We start from the raw sequence: 12478 nt of genomic DNA on the forward strand, positions 1-12478 counted from the left end.
ACCATAGAAGGTATTTGTCCCTGAGAGAGCCCCCTAGAAGGTGCTAGAAGGACTTAAACAGGCCGCATACAGAAGTTGCATTAGAAAGCTAAGCCAAACGTTTGTCATGTTGAAAAATTATTACTTCTTTAAAAAATGCTGTTGTAGAATGTATGGGGCTTTGTTTAGTTTACCTGAGAAAAAATGAGAAAATATGCACTGGAGACACGACAGTGCAGAAACCAGAGTGGAAAAGCTCTGCCTACCCATTTGGTGCTCACGCCCGGGAACCTCTGAGGGAGTCAGCATTCCAGGCTCTCTCAAGCCCTCACAAGCTTATGAGAACTGACCAATGAGCACATTATGGTGCGTGCAGAGCTTCCCTTCAATTAGGTGATCACTTGAGAAGGGCAAGATAAGTAATTTCAAAGCTTTGGAGAAAGAGTCTAACATTTATTCCTTTTTCAGAAAGGGTGAAGACATAATAGTCCTAGTTTGGGGAACTTCGACCCCTAAAACAGTTTCAAAACAGCATTACCTCAAAACTTCCTAGGAGACTAAGACTTGTGATTGCTGGAGCACTTGAACTCAGAAAAGGTTTTTCATGAGCATCTAGGTCCTCTTCAATATTCAGACATGATGATCGAGAGCTGTTTAAAAAAAAAAAAACAAGGAAAAAAGAACACATTAACTGCAATATTTTCTTATTTACATCTGTAAAAAGGAGTAAAAGCTGATTAGAATTAGAAATTCATTCAAACTACTATAATAAAATTAATGTTATCAAATTTTAAGACAAAATTTGTAGTGAAATTTCATATTAAATATTCTATTGCTAATATTTGGTAAAGAATACATACATACATACATACAAACATACAAACATCATTCACCGAAGAGTTTCAAGGTATAATTTATAATACATCGCAGAGCAGAAGCTACTGGAAATGTATGATATTCAGAATTTTACATCCATCTCACTTTCAGCTGAAAACAAGAATTCAAAGGCAAAATTATGTGACTGTAATTACAGGGCTGGAGATAGAGCCCAGAGAGTGGTAGAATGCTTAACTACTATATATGAAGTCCTCGGCTGGATCCCAGTGCTGACAAGGAAGGAAGAAGGGAGGGAGGCAATGTGGCTAGAAGACAGAGGTTAAGGATCAGAAATGAATGAATTGACGTCAGACCGTAAGCTGGTGTGTTTCTGGTTACGGTGACAAGAGCACAGTGAGGCTCGCTGTGTGTGCAACATCATGATGAAAACAAGACTTCCTTTTTCTTTAATTAAAAAATTTTGATTTTTATAAAGTTTATGTACAGAGGATGTTTTGTCTGTATGTACATCTGTGCACTACGTATGCCTCGTGTCTGTGGAGGCCATAAGAAGGTCAGATTACATCTGCAACTAGAGTTACATATGGTTGCAAGCCACCATGTGAGTGCTGGGAATTGAATCAGGGTCTTTACAAGAGCGGCCAATGCTCTTAACCACTGAGCTGTCTCTCTAGTCCCCCCACCAATATATACACACACACACACACACACACACACACTCTTTGACTGAGAGTCAGCAGGTCTGCTGCACTGGTCTGCTGTGCCATTGTTTTACACACACACACACACACACACACACTCTGAGTCGTTACCTTCTGGAGGACAAACTTCTCAGATGCAGCAGCGATGTGTCCAGATCAAAGCAACCCGACTGTGTTTTTCTTTGAGGAACCTAAAGGCAAAATAATTAGTTGTATTGTTTAATGGACTACCTTTTAAATTAATAAAACACTCAGAAAATTCAAGTTAAGCATATATTTTTTTTAAGATTTCATTTATTATGTATATAGTTTTCTGCCTGCACGTATGCCTGCAGGTCAGAAGAGGGCACCAGATCTCATTACAGATGGTTGTGAGCCACCATGTGGTTGCTGGGAATTGAACTCAGGACCTCTGGAAGAGCAGCCAGTGCTCTTAACCTCTGAGCCATCTCTCCAGCCAAAGCATATTGTTTAAATGACATTTATCTCCTGTTTTGTACATGTGTGGGTACATGCATGCTAGGGCACACACGTAGAGGTCAGAGGACACACAGAGTCAGTTCTCTCCTTCCATCATGTGGGCCCAAGAGATTGAATTTAGGTCATCTGACTTGGCAGCAAGCACTTTTATCTGCTGAGCCATCTCGCTGGCCCAAAGCATATCCTTAAAGTAATAAAATTTCTCTAATTAACAGTTTACTTCAAATAATGAGGCTTACCACATATTTTTCTCTCATTCTCATTCTATTAACTAATATGGGAAAACCCCAGATACTCATAAAAGCACTTTGACTATGTTTCAAATGGAACTAGGATTTTCCCAAAACTAAAGCTTATGTGGTGTCTCTGTACAAGGACTCTTACTCGTGTGTGTGTGTGTTGTATGAATTTGTGTTCAAGTGCAAGCATGTGTTTACAGATATGCACGCGTGTGGAGGTCAGAAGTCAATGTCAGGCGTCTTCTTCAGTCATTCCTTACCTCCCTTTATGAGTCAAGGTCTTTCACTGAACGTGGGGCTCACTGATGCTACTAGACTGGTGGTTAAGCAAATGCCAGAGCTCCCCTCTCCCCTAGTCTCTGCCTCCCATCCCCAGGACTACAGACACATGCTATAGTGGGTGCTCTTGATGATGATCAGAACTCAGCTCCTCAGGCTTGTGAGCTGAGCACTACCTACTGAACTATCTTTCCATCCCAGGACTTTTACTTATATACCTTATATATCTGTGTACTTGGGTATGTGCGTGTGTGTGCGTGCGTGCGTGCGCGTGTGTGTGTGTGTGTGTGTGTGTGTGTGTGTGTGTGTGTGTGTGTGTAGAGCCTGTACCACTTAAGAGCTTAAATTAAAAGGGGAAAAATGAGAGTGCTGGCATCCTATCCACTATAACAGTCCCAAGAAATGTAATACTTTTCAGAGAATGGCTTTAAAAAATAGTGCTCTGACTGGACTGAGCTCCCAAGGTCCCAATGAGGAGCAGAAGGAGTGAGAACATGAGCAAAGATGTCGGGACCACGAGGAGTGCACCCACCCACTGAGACAGTGGAGATGATCTACTGCGAGCTCACCAAGGCCAGCTGGACTGTTACCAGAAAAAGCATGGGATAAAACTGGACTCTCGGAACATGGCGAACAATGAGGGCTGATGAGACGCCAAGGACAATGGCACGCGGTTTTGATCCTATGCAATGTGCTGGCTTGGTGGGAGCCTAGCCAGTCTGGATGTTCACCTTCCTAGATATGGATGGAGGGGGGAGGACCTAGGACGTACCACAGGGCAGGGAACCCTGACAGCTCTCTGGACTGGAAAGGGAGGGGGAGAGGAGTGGGGGGAAGGGGAGAGGGGTGGGAGGAGGGGGAGAAGAGTGGGAGGAGGGGGAGAAGAGTGGGAGGAGGGGGAGGGAAATGGGAGGCTGGTGGGAGGAGGTGGAAATTTGTTTTTTTTTTTCTTTTCTTTATCCTCCTTTTATCAATAAAAAAAAAAACTGCATTTAAAAAAAAAAAATAGTGCTCTGGATTTTCAATCACCAGTATACACTAAATTATATTTCTCGTAAACCACTTATCAAAGCACACTAAAAATGGAAGCTTTACTTAAGGGCAAATTAAAGATAGTCAGATACAACACGAGAATTTTATCTGTTTTTGGAATTAATATAAGATATATATAAAAAATCTGATGTGCTGGTCTGAGAAGAAACAGATGAAATTATGGCTAGGAGAGATGGTAACCCAATAAACCACATAGGTTGCTGAGGCAAGAGGACAGGAAGCTCAGGGCCAGAATGGAAAACTCTGGGAGACTCTGCCTCAAAACCAACCACCCAAGACCACAAAAAACCATGGAAAAAGATTGGTAGGGCACTTTCCTAGCATTTGCTTATTCAAATGGGTTCAACCTTTTAATACCACTGAAAACATCTCTGAATCAAATGTGTCCCAGAGCCAGACTATATAAAACAAACCAACAAAAACAAATAAATAAGAACGAATCTGTACAATTCTCAGCCTGACTCATGCTTCAGAAAAGCTCTGGCTTCCTTTTCTTCTTCATTCTCCATGCTCTGCTGGACGTCCTGAGCAGGTCACTTTGTTGTCTATGGCCCTTTCAAGGTTACCATTCCCTCCCCTTTCTGTCTGTCATGCTAGGTTTTTGCTAAATATCTGTCTTGCACCTACTAAACTTCCACTCAGCTCATTCCATTCTACTATTTTATCCACACGGAGTACATGTGTGTCTATGTGTGGGTGTACATGCATAGGTGTGTACATGCATGTATGTGTGGGTGTGTGTGCATAGGTGTGTATATACAGGTGTGTATGTGTGGGGGTGTACATGCATAGGTGTGTATATGCATGTGTGTGTGTGGATGTACATCCATAGGTGTGTATATGCATGTGTGTATGTGTGTGCATGCATAGCTGTGTACATGCATGTGTGTCTGTGTGGGTGTACAAGCATAGGTGTGTATATGCATGGTTGTGTATGTGTGTGCATGCATAGGTGTGTATATGCATGTGTGTATGTGTGCATGCATAGGTGTGTACATGCATGTGTCTATGTGTGGGTGTGCATGCATAGGTGTGTACATGCATGTGTGTATGTGTGTGGGTGTACATGCATAGGTGTGTATATGCATGGTTGTGTGTCAAGGAGAATAATTTCATATCCAGATGTCTTCTTTCAAACATAACCCCACCTTTTGGAGACAGGGCCTTACTTTCTAGCCCAGGATAGCCCTGACTTGCAGTCATCCAACCTCACCCTCCCAACTGGTGCTGGGATGGAACCCAGGGCCTCCTGCATCAGTTTGCCATCTCTGAACAACACCCCACACCCTCCAAAGCAAGACTTTAACCACTACACTTGAAACTATGGAACTATTTGTACCAGTTTCTAGATAATACTGCTGCTGGTGCCAATATTTGCTGATACTAAAAAAAAATTTTTTTTGTAGGAATTTCCATCAACAAAAATGTATCTTTTAAAATCTTTTCTTTTACACGTAGTAACAATTAAAACGTTCAGCAAAAGAACTGGGAAAATTACAATACCAATGAAATACATTTTATTTTTGTTCCATTTATAGTACTTCCCAATATTATCATATAGCTATTAAATGTAGTTTCAAAACCCACAAGGTTTTCTAACTGAAAATTTATTTCACAGGCTTTGAAACATTTCAATTAACGTTAGCTGAGGTGCTTGCGAGCATGCCAGCTGCCTGCAGGTGCAGGGCACGAGGGAACACAGGCACTTACAGGACTTGAGAGGAGAGGCAACCCTGTCTGAGGGTGAAAGGCTCTGGTTGATGTCCCATCCAAGGAATGAAAATTATGTTTTCTCCAGACGCTTGAATGTTTCAGTGTATCCCTCTGTTGGGAAAAGTACTAGATTTTAGTGGGAATATCCAAATAATGGCAAATTTGTAGATTCATTCCTAATGTAGTCTGAGGTACATACCCTTGGTGGGAAAACTGAAGATCCCTTTCCATTTTGTATGTATGAACATACACACATACACATCAGTACAGAAAACAGTGTTTTTATATGTATGAACACACACATAAACATCAGCACATAAAAGTGTTTGTTTTTTATATGTATGAACATACACACATACACAACAGCACAGAAAACAGTGTGTGTTTTTATATGTATGAACATATACAAATACACATCAGCACAGAAAACAGTATTCATTTTTGTATGTATGAACATATACACATACACATCAGCACAGAACAGTGTTTGTTTTTGTATGTATGAACATATATACATACACATCAGCACAGAAAACAGTGTGTTTTTATATGTATGAACATACACACATACACAACAACACAGAAAACAGTGTTTTTATATGCATGAACACACACATACATCAGCACAGAAAACAGTGTGTGTTTTTATATGTATGAACATATACACATACACAACAGCACAGAAAACAGTGTGTGTTTTTGATATCTTGCTTCAAAAGTTCTGAAGTGTGCCCCCAACTGTTTTACCAGCATGTTCACTCACAATCTAGCATCAACTGTTTTAACTTATGAAAAACAAAGCTGGAAAACAAAGTTAAGACTGTAAAGTATAAAACTATATCAGTAACAAGAGCCATTTTTAGGGGATTTAATTTGGTTCGACAAGTACAGAAATATAAAACAGGCTGGAGAGATGACTCAGCAGTTAAGAGCATTTACTGCTCTTCCAGAGGACTCAAGTGTGGTCCCCAGCACCACATGGTGGCTCACTATCATCTGTACCTTTAGTTACAGAGATCCAGTGCCCTCTTCCAGTCTCTGTCGACACCAGACACACATGTGGTACTCATACATATGGGCAAAATGCCTACAGACATAAAATAAAAGTAAAAAAAATCTTTCCTAAAAACTAGTCAGAGCACTGTGTTTTTACTGAGTCAGGAAACAGGCAAAGTGAGAATAGTGGCATATGCTTGCCATCCAGTGGCTTACAAGGCTAAGGCAAGAGGACTGCTGAGCCCAGGGCATTCAAGCCCAGCCTGGGCAACCATGTGAGAGTCTCACAAAGCAGGGGGACTTCTTACAAACTGGACAAATTTATATCCAAAGATCAGAAATTCACAAAAAAATATATCAATGAAAACTAAAAAAGACTGAGTTGGACACAATTCTAACATTTCCCAGCTTAGTGATCAGGACATTATTTAGCCCTTCCGGCTTGTGGGAAAAGAACGCCTGACCCAAGGAGAGGGAGGGTTTGGGCAGACAAACACAGTGTGCTAGAGGCCCTGGAGCACATGGCAAGTGGGGCACAATTTTATGAAAAATAACCCCAGGAACAAACATGTCAGTGCTAGAGACAAAACAAAAAACATATCCAATTACTCCTGAAGGGCCTGCTCACTTGACAGGTGGCCTTGAGCCCACATCTCTCTTCCCTGGGCTCTAAAATCCCAGAACTGCAGGCATGCTCCACTCTGCCTCTCCAAAAACATCTAGTGTTGTTAAGGCCACAGTAAGTCTTCGTGACCATTGCACTCTTAGGGTGTACTTTCCTACTTAAGCAGTATGTTAAAGGTTCATGCACTATAAAGAATGATTATCATTTTCAGAATTATATGGTTGATTTGGTGTGACTCAAGGACTAAGCTGTGAGGGGGGAAAAACCAGGTACTAAGTCCTCTGATTAACCACTTAGTGGAACTCCTGCAGACAGCCTAACTCATTGCTGTGCAACAACTGTACCAGGCCAGAGTGGCTTGAAAACATACCAAGCTGACGGGGTATCTTATTCCTGGTTATTTTCTACAGATTGTTTACAATACTCAAATAAAAAGCCAACAGGAAAAATCCAAGTGAACTGAGGACTTGCACAACCCACAGATTTGTCCTTGCTTAATATGAGGGAGCAGTAGAACCCTGGATTACAAGAAACCCGAAAAGGGGGTAAGGAGTGCACCAGGCACATCCAACACTTGGAGCCTCAGTTTCCCCCACTGTTGTACTTGACCCTCGGCAAAGCGTCAAAAGGGACTGAGTGCTCTATAATCATGTGACATCACCAAGAGGAGGCTGTAAAGAATGCAGAAATCAACTGGGTTTTTTGTTTGTTTGTTTTTATAGACAGCACTCATTCCTGCATCCACAGGCCAAACATAAAGGCCAGGTCACATGGCCTTTAGACGGTGCTGAGGGTGGAAACGACAGACCTCACAGACCTGGGGAAACTGACTCTGGTAATTGCAGTTTTTAAAAAAGGGACCACACACCGCATTTTAAACCATGAGATCCGTGATCTACTTCTGTTACCTAGACTGGGCTACTGGTGAGGATATTAATAGTTCTGTAGAAGGCTTGCCATACCAGACTAGGTGTTCTACAACAGATAGCAAGCACCTTGGGGCCTTTGTAACCAGATCTCCTGTGACTAACAGTTAACAGCTAGTAGTTGAAAATTATGTTCGAAATATTACATGTTACCTACCAACATGTCTGCATTTTTCGGTCTTTCACCCGTAGACAAACAGTGCTTCACACTTTTCCTTTGAGGTTTTCCATCGACAAAATCTTCTTTTTCCTCCTGCTCAGTTTCCAGCTGGTCTGAGGCTGTACACCTGGAGCCTTCAGTACCATCACTGAGGTCATGTTCTGTGCTAAGCTGACTGCTCTGCTCACATGTCTTTGATCTTTGTGAGTCTTTATTTGAAGAATTAGTTTTGTATTTACTGAAACAGTCAGACATTTCCAACACAGTAACTTTTATTTGTGAGTCAATACCATTTGAATCATCACATTGGAGATGACTGAGAGATCCTGGGTTATAATTCTCGTTATTTATTTTCTCTGTACATTTATTTGTGCAAATCTGTTTGTCAATACTGTTGCAATGTGAACACTGTTTCTCAGTTTTGTGGCCCATTTCATGTTCCTTAAATTGTGATTTACAAGGTGTACTTTCCAATCTGCTAATCAAACCCATGTTACTTTCATTGCAGAGAGCCATATTAGAGGAAGTCAGTAAACCAACAACAGCCTTGTTCTGTGCCACCTGCCCGGTGCTGTGGATGATGTCATCAGGATGCATCTGATGCTGAGTTCTTACTTCATGTGTCAGAGGCTTTACTTGGGGACCATATGTAAAAGATCGGAAGCATTTACTAGGTTTTGGGCTTTTCCCATCCCCTCTGTCTCCCAGTAAGGATGCTTCTGCATGTGAAGCAGAAATAGAGGCATTCTCTCTGTTCTTCTTCAACAAGGTTTTGCCATCATATGAACTCCTGAACACTTTAGAAGAAATGGAATTGGAGTCATGCTTGCTGAATGCAGGCCGGGGAATGTGAGCTGTGGGGTCGATGTGTTCCAAGTGCTGTGCGATCCTGGCTATGACGTCCTGTCGCTCCTGGAGCAAAGAGCCGATTAGTGGGTTTGCCTCCCCAGCAGGCTGGCGAAGGTAAGGGCTGTGAGAGGTGCAGCTTTCTCCTTGTGTAGTTTCCGACTTCCCTCTCCCTTTCCCCTCACTGGTGTCTTCTGTGGTACTAATCTCTGGGCTCCCAAAAGATCCTTCTCTGCATCTCCTCACACTCTCACTGTCCTGGGAAATGCGGTGAAGCTTGGAGCTAAGTGAGGTGGACTCCTGGGTATTGAAGGGGTGTTCAGACATGCGAGAGGAGCTGGGGTCACAGTGAATCAGGTGCTGAGCAATCCTGGCAATGACTTCTTGTCGATCCTGAATCAAGGAGTCAATTAAAGGGTTAGGCTCCCCCACTGCCTGCCGGGAGCTCTGACAGCTGGAGACACTGGAATCGATCAAAGAGAGTGATTTCAAAGTTCTCACTGATGCCTCCTGTGACGACCGTACTTCTCCTGTGGTGCCACTGAAGCCCAGGACACTGTCTTGAGATGCCCCATGGTCAGACCTGCTGCCCGTAACTGGGCAGAGCCTGACATTTCTAATGGCTGCAGTGTACTCAGGGGTCACACCACTTCTTACATGCAGGGCACTCACGGGCGCTGCGGTCCATGTGTGTTTGCTGCACAGACTTTGGGAACTGCTGGGACAACGGTGTTCTATGTCACCAGGGCCGTGGTGTTGATAGGCTTTTAGCTCCTGCTCTTGAATTCTCTTCTCATAAAGAATGTTAGTATGAATACTACAGGTCAAAACCGGATAATGAGCTTGTCTGGGCAGGGACTGAACGCTGACTTTCAAGGCCACGTTGTGAGAGACGTTGGGAACAGGAAACACGTGCTCAGTTGGAGTCTGTGAAAAACTCCACTGTAAGTCGACATCAGCAGCACTGATTCTAGGGCCAAACAACACAGGTCAGTCATAAGCAGCCCTCTGCCTCTGCACAACACTTTCAGGGGAAAAGGCAGCCAAGTGCTAAGCACTAATTCCCACCAAGGTCCACAGTCAGCACTTTATCATGCGTGTCACTGCCAAAATCAACACACACGGCGCAACAGAGTACATGGTAAAGACTGTTCTTATTATTTTGTTCTTTAAGACAGTTTCATAGCTGGGCCGTGGTGGTGCACGCCTTTAATCCCAGCACTTGGGAGGCAGAGGCAGGTGAATCTCTGAATTTGAGGACAGCCTGGTCTACATAATGAGTTCCAGGACAGCTAGGGCTACACAGAGAAACTCTGTCCCCCAAAACAAAAATAAAAATAAAACAAACAAGACAGAGTTTCACTCTGTAGCCCAGGATGTCCCAGAATTTACTACACGGCACAGGTTGGTTTCAAACTTGCAATGATCCTCCTACTTTGGCTGTCTGTGGGATTATGGGCATGAGGTACCGTGCCCAGCTGAGACATCTTTTTAAGAACTTAAACACTAAGAGCTCAAGAATATTTTAATTTAATCATATTTACCAAAATAGAAAGGAAAAAGGACATTGCATTTATTATTAAGTGGGTTCTGCTCATTTTAATTGAGCAAGATAATTTAGAAACTATTTAACCTGCATAAAAATATTAATTGCTTTGCAGTCTGCATGTTTATGTACACATACAAATACACAATCACACACACATGCATACAGGAACCCACCCACACATACACATGTACTTTTTTTTTAAAAAGACAAGTTCTTGCTATTTTGCTCAGGTTCAGACTCACTGCTCAACAATTCTCCTACCCCAGCATCCTCAGTAACTTGGTGATGTGGACACACAGTACTATGTCCAACAATGTTTATGTGTTTTAGATAGAAAATTCCATTCATCAAAAGAAGTAACAAACCCATGTGGCTTCTGTTTCTACTTTATCATGACATTAAGGCTGGACTGGCTTCCTGAAGTAAGCTTGAATGCCTTCAAAACATTTATTCTACACAAATTTAACCCACCAAGCCATCTTAACGAGACTTAACACAACAAGATTACCCATAATAATTCTCTTAACTTGTTTTGATAAAAACTTTTACTGATTTTTATTTAAAAATGAAGGAAATTCGCTTTTGACAGGTAAGACACCATTCAGTAAACTGGCCGTGCGTATGCACTGTCCCTCTTCCCCTAGACTTACCTGTAAAGGATATTTCGTGGAATAGCACCATGAGAAACACTCAGCCAAGCACTTAACTGAGAAAAAAATACAAACGACCGGACAGCCAGCAGAAGCGTCTTCTCTTCAACAAAGCGATCGCCACTCCTAAGGGGAGGAAGAAGGTACAATCACAGGCCAGCAAATACAGAGTGACTGCTTTTGCCAGAGAAAAGTGGGGACAAGAGCCTCCTGGGATGTGTGCTCTGGGAGCACACACATGCACTTCTTAATGTCACTTGGTGTCAGAATGACTTAGTGAACACAGTAAGTATCCCGTCTTTACTACATGAAAAGAGGGAGTCAGAGACATGATGCGATATCACAGGAAGGTGCAAGAGGTCTTGGAAAACTTGAGACCAAGTTTAACAACTCACTGTCGGGGAACCGGCTCCAAGATCCACCTCTCCAGTAACAGTGCATCTTGCTTAATGGCGGGGTCATTCAGATCCGTCCCCTCTGCGCTAGGCCCCTCGTCACTGTAGCAGCAGTCTGGCAGGAGCATTACTTCCACCATGATTGGAAGATTATTTTTCCACAACAGTGCGACCTCAGATCTGGTTCGTCTGGCTTGGCGACACTTAAGAGAAAATGAAAATAAACAAATGTCTCAACAACTGTCCTAATTTTGTATTTAAATTTCAAAACTCTAATTGTAGATATCTGCATAAGAAGCGTGACATGTGGTAGTACTTGCTCAGGTTTGGCCGTCTCGTGTTCTTGTTAAATGCTGATCTGTGCAATGGGCTCACTGTAGAACATTTATGCTGTACATTTTCTTGGGAAGAGTAATTTTGCTCTACTTTATGGGAAAGAATAGCTACATACAAAGTCTGACAGGTCACTGAGTGTTCCCAGTGTACCTAGTCAATTTTACCAGTTCACAGAAAAGATTCTGAAACCTAAAGACTAAAACATAAAAATTTATTTTCATTAAATAATCAAAAGAAACATAATTTTTTTAAAGTTTGTATTTTTAAGTTTAAAAATTAGAATGCTGGAGAGACAGCTCAGCATTTGAGCACTGGCTGTTCTTCCAGTGGACCCAGGTTCAATTCCCAGCACCCACATGGTGACTCACAACTATCTGTAATTCCAGTTCCAGGGATCTGATGCTCTCTTCTGGCTTCCATGGGCATCTGGCATTCAAGTGGTATAGAATACATGCAGTCAAAACACTCATATTTACTAAACAAAATTTAAAAAAAGTAAGCCAGGAAGTGGTGGTGCATGCCTTTAATTCCAGCACTGGGAAGGTAGAGGCAAGTGGACCTCTGAGTTTGAGGCCAGCCTGCTGTACAGAGTGAGTTCCAGAACATCCAGGACTACCCAGAGAAACCCTGTCTCAAAATAACAACAATAACAACTTTAAAGTTCAAGAATATATTTAAGAAATAATTGATAAAAATTAAAAAATATGTACTACT

General features: G+C 42.2%; 1 protein-coding gene across 4 annotated transcripts in view; it reads right to left on the bottom strand.

Annotated features, from left to right (window-relative positions):
- Positions 1-12478, bottom strand: part of Atosa (atos homolog A) — a 74434-nt gene that overhangs the window by 9551 nt on the left and 52405 nt on the right. For all 4 annotated transcript variants that reach the window (XR_012909991.1, XR_012909990.1, XM_075965257.1 and 1 more), the window contains 6 exons: positions 11429-11631; positions 11034-11159; positions 7986-9804; positions 5279-5392; positions 1629-1708; positions 518-629 (listed from right to left, as the gene is read on the bottom strand). Coding sequence is in view for 2 of the 4 variants with exons in the window: in XM_075965257.1 (XP_075821372.1) it covers positions 518-629; positions 1629-1708; positions 5279-5392; positions 7986-9804; positions 11034-11159; positions 11429-11631 (2454 nt within the window). In the remaining 2 variants the exon portion in view is untranslated. The remainder of the gene's footprint in view (positions 1-517; positions 630-1628; positions 1709-5278; positions 5393-7985; positions 9805-11033; positions 11160-11428; positions 11632-12478) is intronic.

The sequence above is a fragment of the Microtus pennsylvanicus genome, chromosome 3 (genome assembly GCF_037038515.1).
Source record: "Microtus pennsylvanicus isolate mMicPen1 chromosome 3, mMicPen1.hap1, whole genome shotgun sequence".
Classification (NCBI taxonomy): Eukaryota; Metazoa; Chordata; class Mammalia; order Rodentia; family Cricetidae; genus Microtus; species Microtus pennsylvanicus.